The 23,553-nt window shown below is 39.4% G+C and overlaps 1 protein-coding gene across 2 annotated transcripts in view; it reads right to left on the bottom strand.

The window, feature by feature from the left end:
* Nucleotides 1-23,553, bottom strand: part of STK32A (serine/threonine kinase 32A) — a gene marked incomplete at both ends in the record, with an annotated part of 115,197 nt that overhangs the window by 68,630 nt on the left and 23,014 nt on the right. For both annotated transcript variants that reach the window (XM_082835399.1, XM_082835400.1), the window contains 2 exons: nt 15,467-15,618; nt 16,688-16,743. In XM_082835399.1, coding sequence (XP_082691525.1) covers nt 15,467-15,618; nt 16,688-16,743 — 208 coding nt within the window. The remainder of the gene's footprint in view (nt 1-15,466; nt 15,619-16,687; nt 16,744-23,553) is intronic.

Raw genomic sequence — 23,553 nt, forward strand, 5'->3', positions numbered from 1 at the left:
AAATAGTACATTTCTGTGTGGTTATGCCTCAAACTGGATAGATACTTGGGTTCATTTGTTTTATTATACATTCCATTTGGGGGGATTGTTTTTAAATTTTCATTTTGTTTTAGAGTTATATAAAGTATTTCTGTATTTTATAAAATCAAAGTCAAATCTGCAAAACAAGGTATCTTGAGAAAAAATCTCCTATCCCTCTCTGTTTTCTTTAATACCACCATTTGTCTATTAATAACTTTTTAAAAAATATTTTTTGATTGTGGTAAAATATATATAACATAAGATTTACCATATTAACCACTTTAATGCCACTAAGTACATTCACAATGTTGTGTAATCATCACCACTACCTATTTCCGGAACTTTTTCTTCATCCCGAACAAGAACTCTACCCATTGAATAATACCTCCCTATTCTCCCTCTCCCCAACCCCTGGTAAGCTCTGTTTCTATCTGTATGTATTTGTCTATTTTAGGCACCTCATGTAAGTGAAATTATACAACATTTGTCCTTTTGCATCAGGCTTATTTCACTTAGTATAATGTGTTCAAGGTTCATTCATGTAGCATGTATCAGAATTTCATTCCTTTTTAGGCTGAATAAGATTCTGCTCTATGCATATACCACATTTTGTTTTTCCATTCATCTGTTGACAGACATTTGGGTTGTTTCTACTATTTGATTACTATGAATAACGCCACTATGAATATTAGTGTACAAGTATCTGTTTGAATCCCTTTCAATTATTTTAGTATATACTTAGGATAGGAATTGCTGGATTGCATGGTAATTCTATGTTTAACTTTTTTTTTTTTTTTTTTTTGGCGGTACACGGGTCTATCACTGCTGTGGGCTCTCCCGTTGCGGAGCACAGGCTCAGGACGCGCAGGCTCAGTGGCCATGGCTCACAGGCCCAGCCGCTCGGCGGCATGTGGGATCTTCCCGGACCGGGGCACGAACCCATGTCCCCTGCATCGGCAGGTGAACTCTCAACCACTGCGCCACCAGGGAAGCCCTAGTTTTAGCTCTTATATTTAGGTCTGTTATCCATTTTGAGTTCATTTTTGTATAGTGTGAGGTAGGGGTCCAACTTCATTCTTTTGCATTTGGATATCACATTGTCCCAGTACCATTTGTTGAAAAGACTTTTTTTTTTTTTTTTGCGGTACGCGGGCCTCTTCACTGTTGTGGCCTCTCCCGCTGCGGAGCACAGGCTCCGGATGCGCAGGCTCAGCGGCCATGGCTCGGGCCCAGTGGCTCCGCGGCATGTGGGATCTTCCCGGACCGGGGCACGAACCCGTGTCCCCCGCATCGGCAGGCGGACTCTCAACCACTGCGCCACCAGGGAAGCCCTGAAAAGACTTTTTACCCATTGAATTGTCTTGGCATACTGGTCAAAAGTCACTTGATCTTAAATGGAGGGTTTGTTTACAGACTCTCAATTCAGCTTCATACCCATCGTTACGCCAGTACTACACTGTCTTGATTACTGTAGCTTTGGATTAAGTTTTGAAACCATGTGTGAGCCCTCCAACCTTGTTTTTTTCCAAGACTGTTTTAGCTATTCCCTTGAATTTCTTGAGTTTCAGATCCCTTGAAGTTATATATGAATTTTAAGATCAGCTTGCCATTTTTTATCAAAGAATCTAGCTGAGATTTTTTTTTTTTTTTTTTTTTTTTTGCAGTACGCGGGCCTCTCACTGCTGTGGCCTCTCCCGTTGCGGAGCACAGGCTCCAGACGTGCAGGCTCAGCGGCCATGGCTCACGGGCCCAGCCGCTCCACGGCATGTGGGATCCTCCCAGACCGGGGCACGAACCCGTGTCCCCCGCATCGGCAGGCGGACTCCCAACCACTGCGCCACCAGGGAATCCCCTAGCTGAGATTTTGATAGGCATTTTGTAGAATCTGTAGATCAATTGAGGCTACATTGCTTTTCCCACTTGACAGTATATTCTGGACAGCAGACCATAAAAGTATATAAAGATACTTCTCATTCTCTCTTTCAGCTGTGTAGTGCTGCATTTTATGGGTGTCACTTGTTTACTCAACCTGTTCCCTACTGAAGGACATTCAGGTTGTTTCCAGCCTTTTGCTATTACTGATACTGCAATAGTGAAAAACTTTTTGCATCTGGCTTTTTGTATTTTGGCCAGAACTACTTTGAGATAGATTCCTAGAAGTGGGTTTGCTAAGATAAAGTTTGTTAAAACAAAGGATAAAGGCATATGTAATTTTAGACTCTATATTGCCAAATTATCTCCATAGAGGGTGTATCATTTTGAATCGCCACCAGGAATTTATGAGAGTACCTATTTCCCCACATTCCCTCTCTAGAATATGTTGTCAAGTTTCCATCTTCAGAAAAACCCAGCAGTAGAGTAAGATTTGAAACTTACAAAGTACGTTTTCTCTGTCTCATAAGTAGCCTTATAATGTTCTAAAAGGGAAGAAACACACCTTAAATGCCCTCATCAAAACACACATAGATGACCTCATCCACCCTTGTGTATTTTGTGTGTACAGGATATCCAGGTTCAAAACCCATGTATCTAAAATTCATAAACATGTAAAATTTAGAGTTTACACAGATCTTTTTGGCAGTGGATAGAATGGATTTGAGGAACCCACCATATAATAGTTACGATAAATGTTCATTAAAACTTCCTTTTTAGCCAGAAGAAGCTTTTATGTGCATCTCACAAGACATAAAGACTCTGTCTGAGTTCATTTCTCCTTTACCTTAGTCTTTCCTGACCTCTTCTTGCCAAACATAAATTAGATGTTATCCCTCTTTGCCCTTCCACAGCACCCAGCCATTTCTCTGTTACAGAACACTCCAGGAACCTAGCTATAGATGGTTGCACTGTATTGTATTGTATCATAACCATTAGGTTTCTTTTTGCCTGAATTCCTCATTTGACTGAACACTTGGAGGAATCTGTGCTTTGCTCATCTCCATCCAACAGCAACCCAGCATATATTATTAGCTTGATACATAATGAACACTTGTTTATTCAGTGGCCATTTTACAACTAGTTATTGTATATTTATCATACAGGTGATGAGGCTAAAAGAGTAAACCAAGGAACATGGTTTCCTTCATCTTAAACCTAATCATCTATACAACATAAATATTTGCATAAACAAATATGTAGTTATAAAATGTGGTAAGGGCTTTGAAGGAAAAGTGCAGGATACTGTGCTAGAAACTAACGGAAGGACCTAATTTTGATTGCAGGGGATCATAAAAGCCTCAGAGACAGTAATACACATACTTACTTGCCTGATTCAAACCATAACCTATAGCCTCCAACAGAATGAACAAAAATCCATAATTTACTCAATGAAAAAGATTGTGGATGATTTTTAAATGTCACACCTAACAGGTTGCAGATTATTTTCCTGATGTTCTGATGTAATAGCTGATTTCCTCCAGCTCTGACCTTTCTCTGGGCAGAGCTTTAAATGCTATTTTGTGATCTGTCAGCTCATCTGTGCGGGCTCTGGAGATGTATTTATGAAGCTTCTCTGGGGAAAATATAACTATTATTATCTTCTACAGATTCTCTTGAGATAGTTACCTCAGAGAATAATACAGCCAGTAAACAGGCAAAGGGGAATAACAACATCTTGCCACCCATATAAAAAGAAAAGCCAAGCCCCAAGCTCAGATGATGATGAGGAACAATTAGATCAGACTCTTACCCAGAGAATTTATCAGGGGTCCAGAGAAAAAAATGTTAGAAGTGAACACTTTTTGTGCTTCTGGAGAACTGTAGACTTCCAGCAGAGAGACAGTCCAAGGGGATGAGTCTGGGTCACTGATGGATCACAAATTACCACTTGTGATTCAGAGAGTGGCTGGGCAGGTCCTGGCTGGGCTGAGAGGGTTCCAGGACGTGCTGAGTCATACATTTTGATTGGTCATTTCTCCAGAGTGGATGAAGTGGAGAGAGGGCAAGTTCATCTGGCTCATGGTATCATCTACCCCTCTGCCTCTCTAGCCAGAAAAGCAATTTATTTCCCTACTGACCTAGCTGCCCCTGTCTCAGAATTCCAGGGCAGGCAGAGGACTTCCCAGTGCCACTACCAAATACAGAGATTCTTACTTTGCCCTCCGTGCCCTTCTCCTAGTCTCTCATTTGTAATGCATCCCACTTCTGATTACCTGACTAGTGTTTATAGTCCAACTAGATCAATTGCATCTTCAGAAATGTTTTGATCTTTCCTGTCTCTGCTCCCATCTCATGAGGCTTTCCATGCAACTCTAGTTCTGATATCCAGCCCTTGGAACTCTACCAGGGAAGCAGGAGTAGACATAATTTTTTTTTTTTTAATCTCAAACTGAAATATATTAAGTTGCAAGTGGTGATTTTGTTTCTCTAAAACATCATAACTCATCATGCTAAAAGGCTCTTGAAATTTTTTAAAATTGACTTTGCAGTGGTGTATAATTTTTTCAAGTTCAGTTTCAGAGTCTTGGAAGTAATGATACATGTATAAGCAACATTAAAATAAAATGTAAGTTAACACTAAGTGTTCTAAAGAATTTGGGGGTGGGATGTAGGATCTAGATGTGCTATGACTTTCTGGTTTTGTAGTTTGGCAAGGAATCAAACCTCGCATCTTCAGCTTACTCACATTTATAAGGGGTCAAATACTATTCCTGTTTCATAGGAACTAGTATTTGAAGATGTATGAGATAATGCAGGTAATATTTTAGCATAACACCTCAAAAATATTAACTGTCTTAGACTTCACGAATGTATGATTTCCTTAAGTTTCCCCCAGGAGCCTACTTCTTGAGTCTACTCCCTCAAATATATTTTTCAATTCATCAAATTCTGTCATAGTGAAGATACCTCTCCCAGCTAGACTCCAATCCTGATTGAACACACCTGTATGCTTTAAAACAGCAACAGAAAACAAACTAATATCCATTAAGTGCACTCTGAGGAGAAAAAACACAAACAGTGCTGACTGGATTCACTTACATTTTTAACCACAAGTCTCAAATAGATATTAAGAAAGTCCTAATTCTCTATTGATTTTATACTTTCAGTCACTTAGCTTTTCTCCTCAAAATTTCCTATACTGGGCCCATTCCTCATTCTCAATTGGTAACTCATGTGTCACAGAGGCAATGGCATGAGAACTACTTCATCTGCCCAGCAACACATCCACCACTTTAGGAATGTATACAGTTACGTACTCTGCCTTCTGTCCTAGTACAGTGAAAGAAGTGCCCTGGCTTCTCCCTAAGGCCAGCACACTTAGCTGTGCCCTGAATCACATCCATCTCTCCACATTCAGCAGCTTGCTCTAGCTATCTTCCCTTTTCTATCCTACATTACCAGGTCCTTCCTCTTGATGGGCTCATACTCTGCATTCCAACTTGCTTATGCACATTTGAAAAAAAAAATATATAGTATACATAATAAAATAAATGTTGATAAATAAAAATGATATATAAAAATAAATACTTAAAAATATGTGTTATAGTGTCTAGTGATATATACAAAAGGATAATAGAACATGACCAACTAGGGTTTATTTGAGGATCAAGGTTGTTTTAAGATTTGCAGATCAATTAATTTACTTCACCACATAATAGAAATGATCTTGATAAAACAAAAACACATTTGACAAAATTTAATACCCGTTCATGATCAAGACTTCTAGCAAACTAGGACTGGAAGCAAACTTTCTTATTGTGATCATGGATATCTACAAAGAGCTTACAGCAAACATACGAAATCTTGAAATCCCTAAAACCTTGCCCATGAAATCAGGACAAACACATAAGGATGTCCGCTATATTCGACATTGTTCTCAATGCAAATACAATGGGCATGAAAGTAAAAGGTAAGAAGATGGGAAAGGAAGAACTAATAATGTCACTGTTAGTTAATGACATGATTGTAAATATTGAAGGTCCAAAAGAATCTACAGGCCTACTGGTAGAAAGAATAAGAGAATTTAACAAGGTCATTGGACATAAAATCAATATTGAAAATCAATTGTATTTTGGTAAACAAGCAACAAACTACTAGAAAATTAAATTTTGATAAACAATTACTATTTATAATAATTTAAAAACACTAAATACCTAGAAATAAATCTAAAGACAAATATGCTAGAACTCTACACTAAAAACTGAAACTAAAGACAGAAATTAAGGGATACCTTAATTATGTGTGTGTGTATTTGATAAATTGGAAGGTTTAATAGTTTTCAAATATTTTAATTCTCCCTGGACTAGTCTATAAATTCAATGTAACCCAATATAAATAACAGCAGCTTTAAAATACAAATTGACAAGCTGATTATGAAATTTATATGGAATTGAAAAGGTCCAACTATAATGAGGATAATCAAGAAGGAGCATTATGGGTTTTTTGGGGTTTTTTTTTTTTGCGGTACGCGAGCCTCTCACTGCTGTGGCCTCTCCCGTCACGGAGCAACAGGCTCCGGACGCGCAGGCTCAGCGGCCATGGCTCGCGGGCACAGCCGCTCCGCGGCACGTGGGATCCTCCCGGACGGGGGCACGAACCCGTGTCCCCTGCATCGGCAGACGGACTCTCAACCACTGCGCCACCAGGGAAGCCCAAGAAGGAGCATTATTTTACTGAATTCTTTTACCAGTCTGAAGCTGTAGTCCTTAGGGTAGTGTGATAAATGTGTCAAGGTACACAAGTAGATCAATAGAACAAAGTCTGGAAACCCACACGTATATGATGACTAACAACAAATGTGTTACTGTGATGCAGGAAGGAAAACATAAAAGCTCCAATAAATGGTGTTGGGTTAATTAGATAGCCATATGGGGAAAGAAAGTGAATCTTGGTCCTGGAATGTAGATCTAAATGTAAAAGCTAAAACAACAAAGCTTCTAGGAAACAGGATAGATATTTTCACATTGGTATGGGCAAAGATTACCTAAACATGACACAGGAAGCACTACCCATAAAGGAAAAGGTTGATAAATTATACCACATTTAAATTCAAGCTTTAATGATTATTTTAAAAAAACATCATTATAGAGTGAAAAGGTAAGTCACAGATTGGGCAAATAATTTACATCCTCAAAAAGACTTGTTTACAGAATATATAAAGAACTTCTATGGATCAATGAGAAAAGGAGGCAAACCATAAAAAGATGGACCAAAAACTCAAGCACTTCTCAAGAACACGTTCCCAATGGCCAATAAGCATATAAAAATGTTCCCAAACTCTAAGTCACCAGGGAAACTCAATCTGAAACCAAATGAGGTACAATTAACACATTTACTGGAACACCTATATGTAAAGAAACTGACAATACCAAGTGTTGGTGAGGTTTTAGAGTAACTTGAATTCTCACATCTTGCTGATGTGAATATAAATTGGTACAGCTTCTTTGGAAAACTGTTTGCCAGGTAAACCTACATAAATCTTAGGATCCAGTGATTTAATTCCTAGGTTTATTGCCCCCAAATGTGTGTACTTTTGTTTACCAAAAGATACAAAGAAGAATGTTAACAGCAAGACTATTTGTAAAAGTTTCAAACTGGAAACAACCCAAACATCCATCAGTAATAAGATGTATATACACACACTACTGTATATAAAATAGATAACCAACAAGGACCTACTGTAGAGCACAGGGAACTATTACTCAATATTTTGTAATAACCTATAAGGGAAAAGAATCTGAAAAAGGAGATATATATATATATATATATATAACACAACACTGTATATCACCTATACTTCAATTAAAAATTGTGTTGCAGTGCTTCCCTGGTGGCGTGGTGGTTGGGAGTCCGCCTGCCGATGCAGGGGATGCGGGTTCGTGCCCCGGTCCGGGAAGATCCCACGTGCCGCGGAGCGGCTAGTCCCGTGAGCCATGGCCGCTGAGCCTGCGCGTCCGGAGCCTGTGCTCCGCGACGGGAGAGGCCACAACAGTGAGAGGCCCGCGAACACCAAAAAAAAAAAAAAAAAAAAAAAATTGTGTTGCATAATAAAAAATAGTAAGATGTATAAATAAGTCATGGGATATTCATACAGTGGACTATGATAGAGAAATGAAAATACACTATTGCTGCTTGTGACAACATGGATTAATCTCAAAACACAACAAAACCACTTTGCACTCCACCCTCGAAAAAGAAGATTACTCAGTCCCATGCTCTGATCAAGCCACTCCCTTCCACCTTTTGTCCAGCCATTTGGAGTTGGCTCATATCAAGGTCACCACATCTATCCCTTCCCAAGTCAGTGGACAGTTGTCTCCTTATTCTTGACTTCTCTGCAGCGCTTGAAATGGTTTACATGCCTTCTTTTCTGAAACACTTTCCCTTCTTGATTCTAGGATTCTCTCCTGATTTACCCCTAGCTTGTTGGCTAGGTTCCTGGGAGTACCTTCTTTGTCTAGTTCCCTGAGTCTTCCTCCTCTGTCAGAACTACTGTATTAAATGCTCTAGGTCTTGAGTCCTCAGCCCTTTTTTTTAATGTAATCTCCCTCCAAAGGTGCTTCCTTCAAGTCTCTGATTTAAATAGCACCTATAAGCCAATGATTCCCATATTCATGTTTTGTGGGACTTCTCCTGTGACTCTGGATTTCTCTTCTGAGCACCAGACTCAATGCCTATTCAACAGCATGACTAAGATGCAGCTCAAAGTCAACAGAGAGTTCTTGTTAATTAAAGAGAGTTCTTGATTTTGACAATGAATCTGCTCCTCTTCAGTGAATGACACAATTATTCACCAAGTTTTTCCGGCCAACAATCTAGGAGTCATTATTTGTTTCACTCTTTCTTCTAGCCAAGCGGTAAGCATGTTTCTGAGCAAGGCCAGTTGGATTCCCTCCCAGGACTTTGAACGTTGAGTCCGTGATGCAAGGTTAGAAAATTGGCTGGAGCTGATTCATCCCAGCTGAGATACCCTGCATGCAGGCAGCCCGGAGAAGCTGGAAAAGGTAAGGAAGTAAGTCCTCCCCCCTAGAGCCTTCAGAAGGAACACAGCCCTGTGATAGCGTGGTTTTAGCTCAGGAAGACTGATTTTGCACTTCTGTCCATTACTTCCTGCTACCTAGAGTCCCAGAACTGCCTTTGTCCCTCACCTTCCTGAGACCTACTTCTTCAAGCTTTACTTCTGATACTATGTAAGCTACCACATATTCTTCCAATGAATTTCTAAGGAATCCTTTGTAATATTGAGGAATAAATGAATAAGTCTGCATTATAAAGATCCAGTTCCTTGGCCATTAGCCCAACAGTCAGTCAGTCAACAACTATATGGAACAAGTACTATGTATTGGCCACACGATAACACGGTGGTCTGCCAAGTTCTTCTTCAGGGACTGCTTCCTTCTTCCGCAACTATCCAGGTTCATCAGGGACAACTTCTTCCTATGACAGCACTGGATAATTCAGGATAATCTCCCCTTCTCAAGATCCTTAATTTAATCACATCTCTTCCTAAGTTAACAAAGCTGACACTGGTTAAAGTAGTAAGGAGAGAGTTTAGTCCGTAATATCCTACTGTAATAGAAAGAGTCCACATGTATATGTATAACTGATTCACTTTGCTATAAAGCAGAAACTAACACACCATTGTAAAGCAATTATACTCTAATAAAGATGTAAAAAAATAAAAGAAAGAGTCCAGTTGTGAACTGAACTCAACTTTGATTAGTTGAATAGGGAATAGAGAGGGTGGTGAGCGGGGGCTCAGAAGAGCCAGCAAGTGAAAACTTACAAAAACTGGGAAGGCGGGGTTGGTCCGCGTGAATCCCACCTGGTTTGTTAACTGACGCCGTGTATGGAAATTGGGCTCCTCCCCTTCCGCAGTGGCTGGGAGACAGGGGCCCTCTCTTCAAGTGTTCGTGGAGCAAACAGTAAATTTTTCTCCAGCCTTGAGTTTTCTCAGGCAAGCACTATAAGTGGGCTAGGGTCATCCTAGGATGAGGCCTTGAGCTGTTAAAAAGGATGTTAGTGTTTTGTTCAAGTCTTTATTGGGTAGGGTTGAGGCCTAGCTGAGAAGAGAGCCCAGTGGAGAGTGGCTAGAGCTTGGGCAAGAATCATCATCACCAGGTGGGCCCAATGCAATCACAGGAGTCCTTAAAAGGTGGAAGAGGAAGGCAGAAGGTCAGAGAGAGGTTTGAAGATGGAAGAGGGAGCCATGAACCGAGGCATGCAGGCGGCCGGGAGAAGCTGGAAAAGGTAAGGAAGTAAGTCCTCCCCGCAGAGCCTTCAGAAGGAACACAGCCCTGCTGATAGCGTGGTTTTAGCTCAGGAAGACTGATTTTGCACTTCTGACCTCCAGAATTGTAACACATCTGTGTTTTAAAAAAAATTTTCCATATTCTTTTAATGAGGGAAAATTATAGTGAAATGCACAGATATTAAGTATAAAATGTAATGAATATTTACAAATATATACTCTCCTAGGAGCAACGCCACAATAAAGATAATGGAATCTTTCAATCACTCCCTAAGTTTTCCACATGCAACCTTCTAGTTAATCTCTACATTCCATAGGTAATCATTGTTCTGATGAGTTTTGCCTGTGAAGTTTCAGTGCAACTAACCATGCACGGCAAAAGGAAAAGAATGTTTTCATTATATTACGAAAATAGCTTTAACCTCAGCTACTTCAATTCCTGTTGTTTTAAAGCACTAAGTTGGCGGTAGTTTGTTGTTGTTGTTTTGTGTGGGCGGTAATTTGTTAAAGCAGCAATAGAAAACTATTACGACAGTTATTCTGAGTGACGATATATGGGTAGTTGTTATTTTCATTAGAACACTCTGTAGTTCCTTATTTTATATCAAGACATTTATTTTAGATTCAAAGAAATTGTTTGAGTTAAAATTTTAGAACAAAAGACTTTCTAATGCCCAAGCCAGCTCAAGTTCAGGTGCCTCTGTCCACCTGAGAATCTCTAGAATCGTCTCTGGCTATGGGGGCAGGGGGGTCATGTCATTTCTGGGAGGGGCCTCAGAGTTGGTTGTTTAAAGCCATCATTTATTAAATATCTACTGTGTTTGAGATGCCTTATATACATGTTCTTATTCGTATCAGTACCTTCTGCTATGGCTATTGCTCTAATTCCCCATTATAGATGAGGAAACCAAGAAAAACATATAATGTAACTTGCTTCGTTTACACAGTTAGCAAATGGCGAAACAGGGATTCAAACTCGGGTCCCTCTGACCTCAGGGCCTACAAAGAATCTGGAATGGGCGTGATTATATGGGGCTGTGTGTGAGTGTGCAAGAGGTGGCAGAGGTATGATGGGCAAAGAGCAAAAAACCAGGAGCCAGAAGACTAGTCCCGCTGCTAATTCACTTCGTTTGTTCATTCATTCATTCAACATATATTTATTGAGCCCTTTCTGTGAGCTGGGCACTATCGTAGGAGCTGGAGAGTGAGGCAGTAAACAAAAGATACTAACGTATCTGCGTCGTGGAGTTTGTATTCTGGTGGGGTGTGGAGAAAGATCAACAAATAAATTGCATTTCTGTACGTATTTTGTAAGAGAGTCTCACAAGATATCTGTGGGGGAGGGTAGAGGATAGCAGGAAGAGCAGGGTCTTTGAAATCAGGATTCCTGGGTTTGGGTCCTGGCTGTGTGACTCTGGGGAAATGGTGGAACCTCTCTGAGCCTCAGTTTCTTCAGGTGTAAAATGGGAAGAATAATCCCCATCCACGTAGGTTGTTGGGATGAATACACGAGAACGTATATGTAAAACCCAAAGTAATAGAAGCTATTGTGGTTGATGCTGGGACCCTGAAGGCTGCCCTGAGTTCTCAAAGGTCTCTGATTGCGTGAAGAGGTGCTGGCACTCTGAGTCACAGATGATAGAGGTTGCTTCCAGGGAACTCATTTATGTGACTGTGTTGAGCTATCTCACGGGGCTCCCTTTTCGCACTCCCGGTACCCATGGTCCTTTTCATTTAACACACACAGTCGCATCTTCTCATTTTCTGAAATCACACGAGGACCCTTGGGGTTCACGGGACGGGAGGAACGGGAGACGCGGGTGAGGAGAGCTCGGAGCGCTGAGTGGCTGTGCGCCGCTGCAGGCTTAATCTCAGTGAACAAAAGCCGCCTGGGGATCGGCTGCGCCGGGCAGGACTCAGGCGCTTGTTTTGCGGGCTGTGGGTTGCCAGGGCTTTGTTTAGAAGCCCTCAGGGAGGGGCTCGCAGGAAGATTGTATTTGCTTTTCTTGGATGTCAGCCCTGTCGGGCAGCCTTCACTTTATAACAGGGCCTTTATCTGATAACTGTGTTCTGAGTCTGGCCAGGTCTGGAGAGGTCTGGAGAGGCTGAATTTTAATTCAGAAGGTTCTTCCACCCTTAACACTGATGGCTCCCAGACTAGTGACCTTCCTTCCCTGAAAACCCTCAAAACATACCACCCACACCCCTCTTTCTACTTAGTTCCTGCATGCACTTCTCATAGTTGATATATTCACGCGCTGTTTGTACTCAGTACTGCGTCCCCACGGTACGGGCCTCTGTTACAATTAGGGTCCCCAGGTTGAGCAAATAAAAATACAACATGCCCACAAATTAGAAATTCACATAATGAGTAATTTTTACTTAAAATATGTCCTGTGTGATCCTTGGGACATATACTAAAAGTTATTGGTTATTTATCTGAAATTCAAATCTAATTATGCATCCTGTATTCTATCTGGCAACCCTGATTATAAATCGTGATGCTCCGGAAATATATACATGAATGAAGGAATGAATGGGACTCATGCATAATCAGATGCAGACATTTTACTGGAAAGTCCACACTGTTAGGAGTGGTTTCAAGGTGATAGGATTATTGGAGAATTTTCAGTTCTCTATGTGATTTTCTGTTTTTCAACTTGCAATGAGCAGAAAAGTTTTCAAAGATCATATGTGTCTGTGTTTATACCAATATAGTCATAAACCAACGTCTTAACGTTAGTGTAAAACCTGCTTGAAAGAGAAACAATTTGTGTTTTCCTTCAACCTGAAAACCAGAATTTTCTGAACACATCCCCAGAGGACATTTTGAGCATCCCTGAGAAGATTATTATTAAAAGCAATATTGGCAGGCCAACACAACGTATCAGCAAAAGAGAGTACATGAATGGGTACAGAAGTACATGAGTGTCTAAAAAATGTTGCTATTATTCTGTTAATCATACGATGCTTCTTAAGAAAGTCGGCTCCTGAAGTTTTGGGGATATAAAGCTCAGTCTAGTTAAACCCAGGATAGAAAAATCTTGATTCAGTTGTACATAATACACAGGGAATCTTTTCTTTGATTTGCAGAATGCAGGTGGAAGACAAAACAAACATAAGCTCTTACAGGGAATGAGTTGAAGACTCTTCCCCCCTTCCTTCACCACACACAGCTTGCCAGGTTGCCTTGGGACCAAGCACCCTTCAGATTTGTCTTTTGGAGTTCCACACTGGCCACCAGTGATGGGCACTTGAGAATGCTATGCCTTAATGGAGCAAGGAAATTAAGAGCTACCGTTTGTAAGATGCTTACTGTGTGCTGGGCACCGGGCAGAGCACTTGATCATACTTCACTCATAGAAACAACCCGAATTACACACATTAAGCGTATCTTATAACAATGGGACTTAAAAATGATAAAGTAAATTACAGCCACATCTCCTGAAGCACTGCAAGGTGCTTAATAGTTGTGGAAAGATCACTGATATTTACTATGCTGTACTGAGTAAGGCAGAAAGCATTTATTAGAAGGAGAAAAGGTGCTGAAGTCGGAAGTCTTTTATCTCAAGGTCTGAAAGACAAAGGGGTTTCTGCTGTACCTTTGGGAATGTCCCTTATCAGTTTCCAGTTCTGAATGTGGTATTAGAATCATGGGGGTGGAGCTGTCTCTTCTCTCTCTTCTATCATGTTAATGGTGCCCAGGATTCTACTGTAAGATTCAGTGTCAGAAGTGAGAAGAAGGGTAGAATAGGATATATGTCCTGTCATTGCCAAGTCAGGATGCACAGACAAGAGAATGATGTCTGGAGTGAAACCAAGTAAGCAAGTAGCAAAATCTATACTCTTTGGCCAGCTTAAAGCCTCACAACACTCATGTTATTAAAAAAAAAAAAAAGGGAATAGAATGAAATCAACGTGGCCTGCTCCGGGATGACAGACAAGCATGAGGAGGGCAAAATGGTACATGTGCCCTTACAAAGGTTTCCTGGTCTTAAAAGAAGAAAATTAGTTGGTTGAACTTTTGAAGGAGGACAGTGTGAGTTTGAACAAAGGGAGGATCATCATTGTGAAGAGAGGGGAAAAAAAGGCAATTTGATGATTGCTAAGGACGGGGAAGAAAGAGCTGCATCCGTTTAACTCTTCACATGGCAGCATTGTGAAGAGGCCATTGTAAAATACTGATTAAATACACCAAGGCTGGGCCAGAATGAGCTTCCCCATGTCTGAACAGTGCATACACTCTAACAGACCTATTTCCAAGTCACACAGAACCATCTTCTTTTCAACTGTGGCATAGAGTCTTCAAGCAAATTGTGTATTAAGTGAACTGTATAAATTAAAGATGGGGGGAGACAGGTTTTAGGCACTGATTCCTCTAGAGAATCTCCCTAAACACACAGTGACATTTCGATGATTTTTCCATTAGTATTCTCTGAATAGAGATCTCTCTTTTTTTTTCCCTTTGCTAGTAAGTAAGAACTGCTTGGTATACATATTTAAATAACAGTCATACTGAATTAGCTTTAAGAACTGGCTCTTAACATAATGGATGCATTAAAATGTAGAGCAAAATGAGCCAGCCACATAAAGACCTCCATGGGTAAGAAGAGAGCAGGAAGGAGTAGATAATGCAAGCGTCTCCACAGTCTTCTAAGGCTTGGATTATGATAATGGCTTTGAGAGCAGATCAGTCATTTAATGTCTAGCTACTGACATAAATTAGCTCCGGTTGTGTTAAAGTCTATTTGGTGAGAAAGGCAGCACCCGTCCTTTTCCAACTCACAGGTATATATGTGGCTGCTTAAGAAGTATGCTGCAAGGAAAAAAGGTTGATTGCCAATCACTTTAAGAAGAAAGTGTTTTGTACAAGTCCTAACAGTCAACCTCATCTCTGCCAGTGATGCCGTACTTTGCACTCCAAGTCCCTGCCCCACGAGTAAGGGGGATAAAGACCTAATGAGTGAGAAGACATCTGAACTCATTCCTTGCCAGCCTATTGAATGACAATGCTTAAAAAAAATACTGACTCAAGGACAAGGGGAAATATGGCAACTGAACTGAGCAGTATTTACTGGTGATAGTATAACATTTTTGCTTCTTTATAAAGTCAAAGAAGCCAAGGCGAACGAAAGTCCCGAGGAAGATCCCAATGAGGGTTTTGCCAATGCACACGTAGAAATCAGGATGTGTTTATGTAAGAGGATTTGTGGGTGAAGGTAGGAGTGTCCCATTCAGAGGTCCAAGAAAACCACTTACCACAAATTAACCAGGAAAGGATGCTCCAGCCCCTGCATGATCTGGAGCTCCTTGAAGACATTCCTCACTTCATTGCGCTCCACACACTTTTGTTTGTTCATGTACTTCATCGCATACATCTTCTTGGTATCGTTCTTCTGTACGATGCAGACCTAATGGTGCCAACCAGAGTGAGAAAGTGATTAGGGAGATGATGGATCATGGGAATGAGACAGAACAAGACCGTTTATCACAGCATGGAGGCCCCATCACTTGCAAATTCTCTGATGTTAAAGTTGCCACGTAGCTCTGATTTCAGAGTAAAAAATTGCACTTTCTTCCCCTGTACCAAGTCAATTTCTAAATCTCTGCCTTCTCAAACAAGTTTGCCTGTTTTTGCTTTTGGGGATTTTTAAGACAGCATTTTGGGGAAAATAGCTGCCTCCATGTCAGGAATCTTCCAATAACTAACAGCATCCTTATTCTGCTTTTTAGTGACCAAAATAGGCATGACTAAACTGTCAAGATGAACAATATTGTGCGAGAATTTCTGTTGACAGCCACAGGTGATACAACCAAAAAGGACTTGAAGCATGGGGCTAAACACGAAGTGTGATGTGCATGTTTGTGAAACTCTTTTAGAGGTTCATATAATGCCTGATAAAGTCGACAGCAGAGGATTCTAAAATGCAAGTTCACTATGAAATATGAGGTATTCTGTTAAAGTATGTTTCCACAAGACACAATAGTAATCAGGATATGAATCTAGAAGATTCTTACAAAGAATTGGACTGAATGTGTATGAATTTTATGGTAGGATTTTTGTGGTAGGTTTGTTAAAAATAAAACTGTGGTACAATTGGGGAAAACAGAAATCAGGTGGCTTCTTTCCCACATGAAAAGATTTAATTCTTACACTGACAAGACAACTGTTACTGAATGTACTGGTACAACTTGCAAATGATTATGAAATCTTACTCTCCCCATTAGTGTAGAGAAAGCCTCCAACCCTAGTGAGTAAACTGATTTGACTTTGAGATAATTCTGAGAACATACATGTTCATTATGTAGCTGCCTGTCTCATACTTTGCTCAAACTGTGGTCATAATTTTATAAAAACCCATTATGAAAACATCTCTGAATTATCATTTACTGTGGTCCCAGTAACTAATCTGAACCTTCTTGGGCTCTCTGTTCTCTGAGCTACATACCCCATTATTGGTTAATCATTTTGGTTCTCACCTTCCCAAAACTGCCTTTTCCAATGGCTCTTAAAATTTCAAAGTGGTCAAAGTTGACTGTAAAACAAACAAAAAGAACATCATGAGTGATTCAGGTGCTCTTTTAGTAGCTAATGAATAATAGATAAAGATTGAACTAAACCTAAGTACTGTATTTAAAACAACATTCCTTAACATGACCATTCATTCACCCAATAGACATTTCTTTAACACTTAATCACATTGCTTAGTACTGGGAGATATATTAGTAATAGAGTAGAAATAAAATCTCTACTTTTATGGAGACTGTAGTCTAGTGAAGCCTCCCCAGAGAGACTCTTATGGATTAAATAGTCACAAAATGAGTGGACAATTAAAACTCCTGGTGAACGTTAAGAAAGAGAGAAGTTGTTGGGCTCTAAGTGGATATAACAGAGGGTTTCACACAGGTGGCCAGAGACCTGGTCCTCTGTGCATACAATTCTACTAAGGGTTGGCACTTTAAAAATCTTCTCCTTGTCTGTTTTCTCACTAAAACCGCTCTTTAGTGTATCCAAATGATCTCCATTTTCCCAAGTAAGAAACTATTACACATGTAAGATTACAGAATGAGTTGATCCCCAAGGCACAGATATCTAAGAGAAGAGGATGATTACGAGTATTAAAGTCTATTTTATACACTTCATTTGAAGTTGAGATGATCTTTTCCATCTGCCATTTAAACAGTTCCACTCCTAAACTTTAAATGGAATATAATCTATAAAAATATTGAATCACTGTGCTATATACCTGAAACTAATACATTTTAAATCAACTACACATCAATTAAAAAATAATAACATGTTCACTCCTTCCTAGGAGCAGTAGATGTTTAGTGTATAGATAGCATGGTCTCTTGGGTCAATGCTCAAGAAATGCTTGGTGAAGAGAAGAACAAAGCCTAGACTCTCCCAGACAGGTGACATTCTTTGGTTCCTTTCCTTGATGATCTGCAGAAAATGTCCCACTTTCTTTCCTGGTTTTTGAAATAAGGGTTTAGATGAGTAAAATTCCAAATGAGGGATTTTAAGAATTTAATCAGAAAAGATTGCAAAGTACAAGAAGGTGCCATTCTTCTCTTTAAAAGACATAATTTGTCGATTTCAAAAATTATCAGATTAGCTCCTTCTGAAGGAAAGAGAGATGAGTAATGGGACCTCTCATCTTCCAAGCTTTCTCAAGGTGAAAACATTTTTATAATGTGACTTAATCGTCACTTCTTTTAAACTCCCAACCCACTTTATTTCAAAAAGAAACCAAAACATTTAATCATGTGAGGCAGCATGTCTATTACAAATAATCCTGGATTTGGCCTGTAAACAATGATGTAATTCTGGTAAATGACAGATTCTTTTTTTTAATTTTATTGAAGTATAGTTGATTTACAATGTTATGTTAATTTCTCCTGTAAAGTAAAGTGATTCAGTTATACATATATGTATATTCTTTTTCATATTCTTTTCCATTATGGTTTATCACAGGATATTGAATACAGTTCCCTGTGCTCTACAGTAGGACCTTGTTGTTTACCCATCCTGTATATAATAGTTTGTATCTGCTAATCCCAAACTCCCAGTCCTTCCCTCCCCCACTCACCCCTTCCCCTTGGCAATCACAAGTCTGTTCTCTAGAACTGAGTCTTTTCTGTCTCGTAGATAAGTTCATTTGTATCATTTTTTTAGATTCCACCTATAAGTGATATCATATGATATTTGTCTTTCTCTGTCTGGCTTACTTCACTTAGTATGATAATCTCTAGGTCCATCCATGTTGCTGCAAATGGCATTATTTCATTTTTATGTCTGAGTAATATTCCATTGTATATATACCACGTCTTCTTTATCCATTCCTCTGTCGATGGACATTTAGGGTGCTTCCATGTCTTGGCTATTGTAAATAATGTGGCTATGGACATAGGGGTGCACGTATCTTTTTGAATTATAGTTTTGTCTGGCAATATGCCCAGGACTGGGATTGCTGGATCATATGGTAGTTCTATTTTTAGTTTTTTGAGGAACCCCCATACTGTTCTCCATAGTGGCTGCACCAGTTTACATTCCCACCAACAGTGTAAGAGGGTTCCCTTTTCTCCACACCCTATCCAACATTTGTAATGATGTCCTTTCTGCCTGGTGTGAGGTGGTACCTCACTGCAGATTTGATTTGCATTTCTCTAATAATTAGTGATGTTCAGCATCTTTTCATGTGCCTATTCGCCATCTGTATTTCTTCTTTGGAGAATTGTCTGTGTAGGTTTTCTGCCCATTTTTCGATTGGGTTGTTTGGGTTTTTTTTTGTTGAGTTGTATGAGCTGTTTGTATATTTTGGAAATTAAGCCCTTGTCTGTCACATCATTTGCAAATATTTTCTCCCAGTCCATAGGTTGTCTTTTTGTTTATGGTTTCCTTTGCTGTGCAAAGCCTTATAAATTTTATTAGGTCCCATTTGTTTATTTTTGCTTTTATTTCTATTGCTTTGGGAGACTGACCTAAGAAAACATTGGTACAATTTATGTCAGAGAATGTTTTGCCTATGTTCTATTCTAGGAGTTTTATGGTGTCATGTCTTATATTTAAGTCTTTAAGCCTAAATGACAGATTCTGAGTCTCCATTTTCTCATCTGTAAAAATGGGACTGCCCCTGCTAGATAAAGAAATACTTTTTATCCAGAAAAATGCTAATAAAACAGTTTACTTACTTAAGTCATTCACTTGACTATGTTGTCTTCCCAAACTCCTTGAGTTCTGAGTTTCTTTCATTCACTAGATCATAAACTCTGTGAGGGCAGAGATTATATGTTGCTTTGTCCACCTGTGTTTTCCTGGCAACTCAGAAAATTCCTGGCTTGGGGTAGTTGAAGGCATCTCTTTGCACTTCCCATAGAGCCTGGTACAGTGATTTACATACAGTGATTTACATACAGGTACAGTAAATCTCACATAAATCTGGTTCTCAACAAATAAAGTAAGATGTAAAGATACAGAAGAACCCCCAAACAGTTGCTTCTTGTAAACCAGAGCAGTGTGAGAATGTGGGTCTTCTAGGGAAGTGTTTTGTAAACTGAGTCAAGACCCATTAATAAATTATGAAATAAATTTAGTTGTAATAAAGAACATTAAAAAATTTAATGGAATGGAATAGATAATAAAATATCAGAAATGTCTCAAATGTAGTTAGAGTAGTATTGACTCTGAAACTTTTGTTTCAGTTTACATCTGTGTGTAGATAGACGTGTACTGTATCATGAGAATTCTTTTAGTCTATATTTTACTATGAGTTGTGGTCAAAATAATTTGAAGAACACTTTTGTAAGTTTTTTCTTAAGTTTCAAACTGAAATAACCAATGCAATGATTTCCTCACACTCATCACATGAGGCTGAGTTATGCATTATGTACTATGGAAGTGTTAAATAACCAAGATTTATTTCATTTTTAGCAAATCCAATAACTCACAGTGGTTTCTTCACTAGCAGCCTAGCCTACAATGCTGTGATGATGTTTTGAATCCCCAAGTATATAGCAGGTACCTAGAAAGCAGGACGTTCCATTGCGATATCAATCCATTTCACGAACCGTGTCTCTTTATAAGCCATTTTAAGCTTTAATGAAAATGATAAAGGATTAGATGCCAGGTTGCTGATAAACTTCTACTAGCAGAACTGCCTTAATTAATGTCAGGTTAGGTCCCAGAAAAGTGGCAACCTTAAGGTTTTAGAGATACTACATCTTATTTATGCCTTTGTTTCTAGTCAGTCAAAGAAAGATCCAACTCCAGTCCAATGCCATAGTGCCTAAGGTCACTTCCCTGTATAATAATACATCCTGGAGAGAAAGCCGATGACACGCTGAAAGTGACTGAAAAATAAGCTCTTATTCCATCCTTACGGTCCCTTCTTAAATGTCCAACAACAGCAACACTAGTTTGGAGGAAGGCTGATTGAAAAGGCAACCAAACCTCATCAATTCAGACAAAATGAGAGAGAGAGATGAAGTCAGAACTGTGGATTATTTTGTCAACGGGAAACCAATTATATTACAGGCATATAGGATTTGCCTAAGGGGAGTATGCAATAGCACACCCACTGTGTGCTTAAACCTTTGATCACCCCGTGCAGTATTAACCAGCAGATTACATATGGCCCACAGCCAAAATGGGCCTGCTGCCTGTATTTGTGTCTCCTGTGAGCTAAGATTGGTTTTACATTTTTAAAGGATTTTAAAAAAAAACAATAAAGAATATGCAATAGAGACCATATGAAAAGCGATACCATAATATTTACTAGCTGGCCCTTTACAAAAAATTTACCAGCCCCTGAGATTAAGAGCACAGTCTGTGGAGACAGACTACCTGAGTTCAAATTCCAGCTCCTACAATGAATACTTGTGTAATCCTGGCAATTTTTTTTTTCCTGTCGATTTATTTCCATGCTTTTTATCTTCATTGATAAAATAGGGATCAAAATAATATATACATCATAGGGTTTATAGCAAAATGAAATGAGTTAACATATGTAAAGTACTTAGAATATGAACTGGAACAAACTACTTTTACTAGTACTACGACTACTGCTTAGGGAATAGGATAATTCAGAGCTCCCAGCAAATACCATGGTAAGCTGCTATCATGACACATGGTTATTAGCAGGCAACACGGAAGTAAATGGCAGCTGTCAGTGTCATTTCTACACATCTGGGCTTTGCAGTCTGTGGTGTGGTGGCCTTGCAGCAGTGTTTTCTTCAATCTCTGAAGCAAAGTTAACCTTTGTTGTGGCTTCTTCTTGTGTCTTGTCCTTGTATCATGTTCTAAAACTTTCCTTCTGGTTCCTGGAGAAGCTCTGGTGCCAAGAAGATAAAAAGGGTCTCCCGGAGACCCTGTTAGACCCTGGGTCTTTGTGGGGTTTTGAAGGTCGTGGTTGAGTGTAGGGAGAGACAGAATCTGGTTCTCACTTACACTGATAGGTCTGGGCCAGGGAACGTGGCCTGTGGGGAAACAAACAGGCAACAGCAGCTCAACCTCCAGCACCTTCCTCTGTGCCTCAGTCTTGCTTTCACACAGGTCTTCTCACCTCAGTCTTAGCAACCATCATGTCAGTACGCACAGTATTCTTAAGGCTGCCTGGAGGCATATCAGATTAAGACAAAGCTGAACAGATCCTAACCTTATGAGATCCCTTGGAATATTTTTATTTATTTTTAAAACTAAGTATCTTAAAAGGACTTATTTTAGAGTTTTTCTTTTGGGTAGGTGCACATTCTCCACTAATCAACCAGACACAGAAATTCTATAGGCATCGGAGGTCTGTTTATGTATGTTTCCTTTGTATTCTCTCAATAACCTTACGGCTTTTACAGATAGGCGTGTTCAGCCTCAGAGAGATTAAATAATTGGCCATGATTACAACTAGTATCGTGACTCACTCATCTTGGGGTTAGGTTCGTAAGTCAGAAAGTAAGGCAAAACCTGTTCAGTCAAAACTACACATGTAAATCCTCGGAGAAGGTACCTCATTTGAAGACCAAGACAGTCTGTCAAAGTCCAATTCAGTTTTGTTTTCCTTGTGTGAGCACCCAAGGAATTGCATTTAGGGGCTATTGTATGAAAAACAAATGTTTAAGCACTAAAATCACACTCAGCTCTTTGGTAGGCTTGAATTTATAAGTCACATGGACAGTAAGACCAACTGAGGGGACAGCAGTTGACTGTTGTCACAAAGCCACACCCAACGCTTGAGTGGAGGGGTGGATAGAATAAATCCACCTTCATGTAAATTCATATACACCTTTCTGATCCTGCACCCACATTGTTAATCTCTATAGCTGTCCACCCATTCCAGAGGTAGAATCAGGAGAAGCAAGGTGGAACTTCTTTGTCTATCCTTCTAGAATCACAGGTCAGGCTTTCCCTAGTCTTTCCCTAAACGGAAGCGTACTGATGGTGGGATTCAGGCCTGATGCTCTTTATTTCCTTTGTTCTACTTCTCTTACCATCTCCCCAGTCTAAACATTCTGGCCAATAAACAGTGTTGAAGGAAAGAAGAGGGGAAACACTTTTTAGACTTTGTTATACCACCCTGACACTTGGAATTTGGGAGAAGAGCATTCTAGAAAGTAAAGCAGAAAATCTATTCTTTTTTCTACTTTTGAGGTAAAAATATTTGGAAAATATTTTATTTTTTCTTTAAAAATATTTCAGCCTTCCTAAGTATGGAAACATGAACATACATGAGATTACTGAGAACCGCACTCCTTGATATTTCTGTAAACCTTTCTATTGATGAGAGAACAAGGACACCAGTGGTGGGACCCTAGATAAGTTACTCCATCTTTTCAAATCATAAGGTCCCCATCTGTAGAACAGAGCTAATTAAACTTGACTCGCCAGTGGTTTTGAAGATGACATGCTATAAACCAGAAGTATAATGTCTGGCCCACTGAAAGCTAAAAGTTACAAATGATAAAAAAAGTACAATTATTCAGAGAAAATTAAGTCTTCTTCCCATTGCAAAATTTTAGTTCTATTCCTAGAAGGCAACCACTATTAACCATTTCTTCTGTATCCTTTAAGAGATTTTTTCCCTGCATATTATATGTATTCCCTTTTGACAGCAATAGCAAGGTACTAGCATTCCTGTAGGAACAGAGATTATAAGCCCTTTCTACATAATTATACTGTTTCTGTCCTTTCATACCATTACATATAGCTCTATATCTAATTATTTAAAATAGCTCCTTTATACTTCATTGCATAAATATACCATAAAATATTTAGCCTGTTGATGGACATTCAAAGATGATTTAATTATCTGCTATTTCCTACAATACTACCATAAACATCCTTGATCAGCTTA

This window comes from Leucopleurus acutus (genome assembly GCF_964270905.1).
Source record: "Leucopleurus acutus genome assembly, chromosome: 3".
NCBI classification, from domain to species: domain Eukaryota; kingdom Metazoa; phylum Chordata; class Mammalia; order Artiodactyla; family Delphinidae; genus Leucopleurus; species Leucopleurus acutus.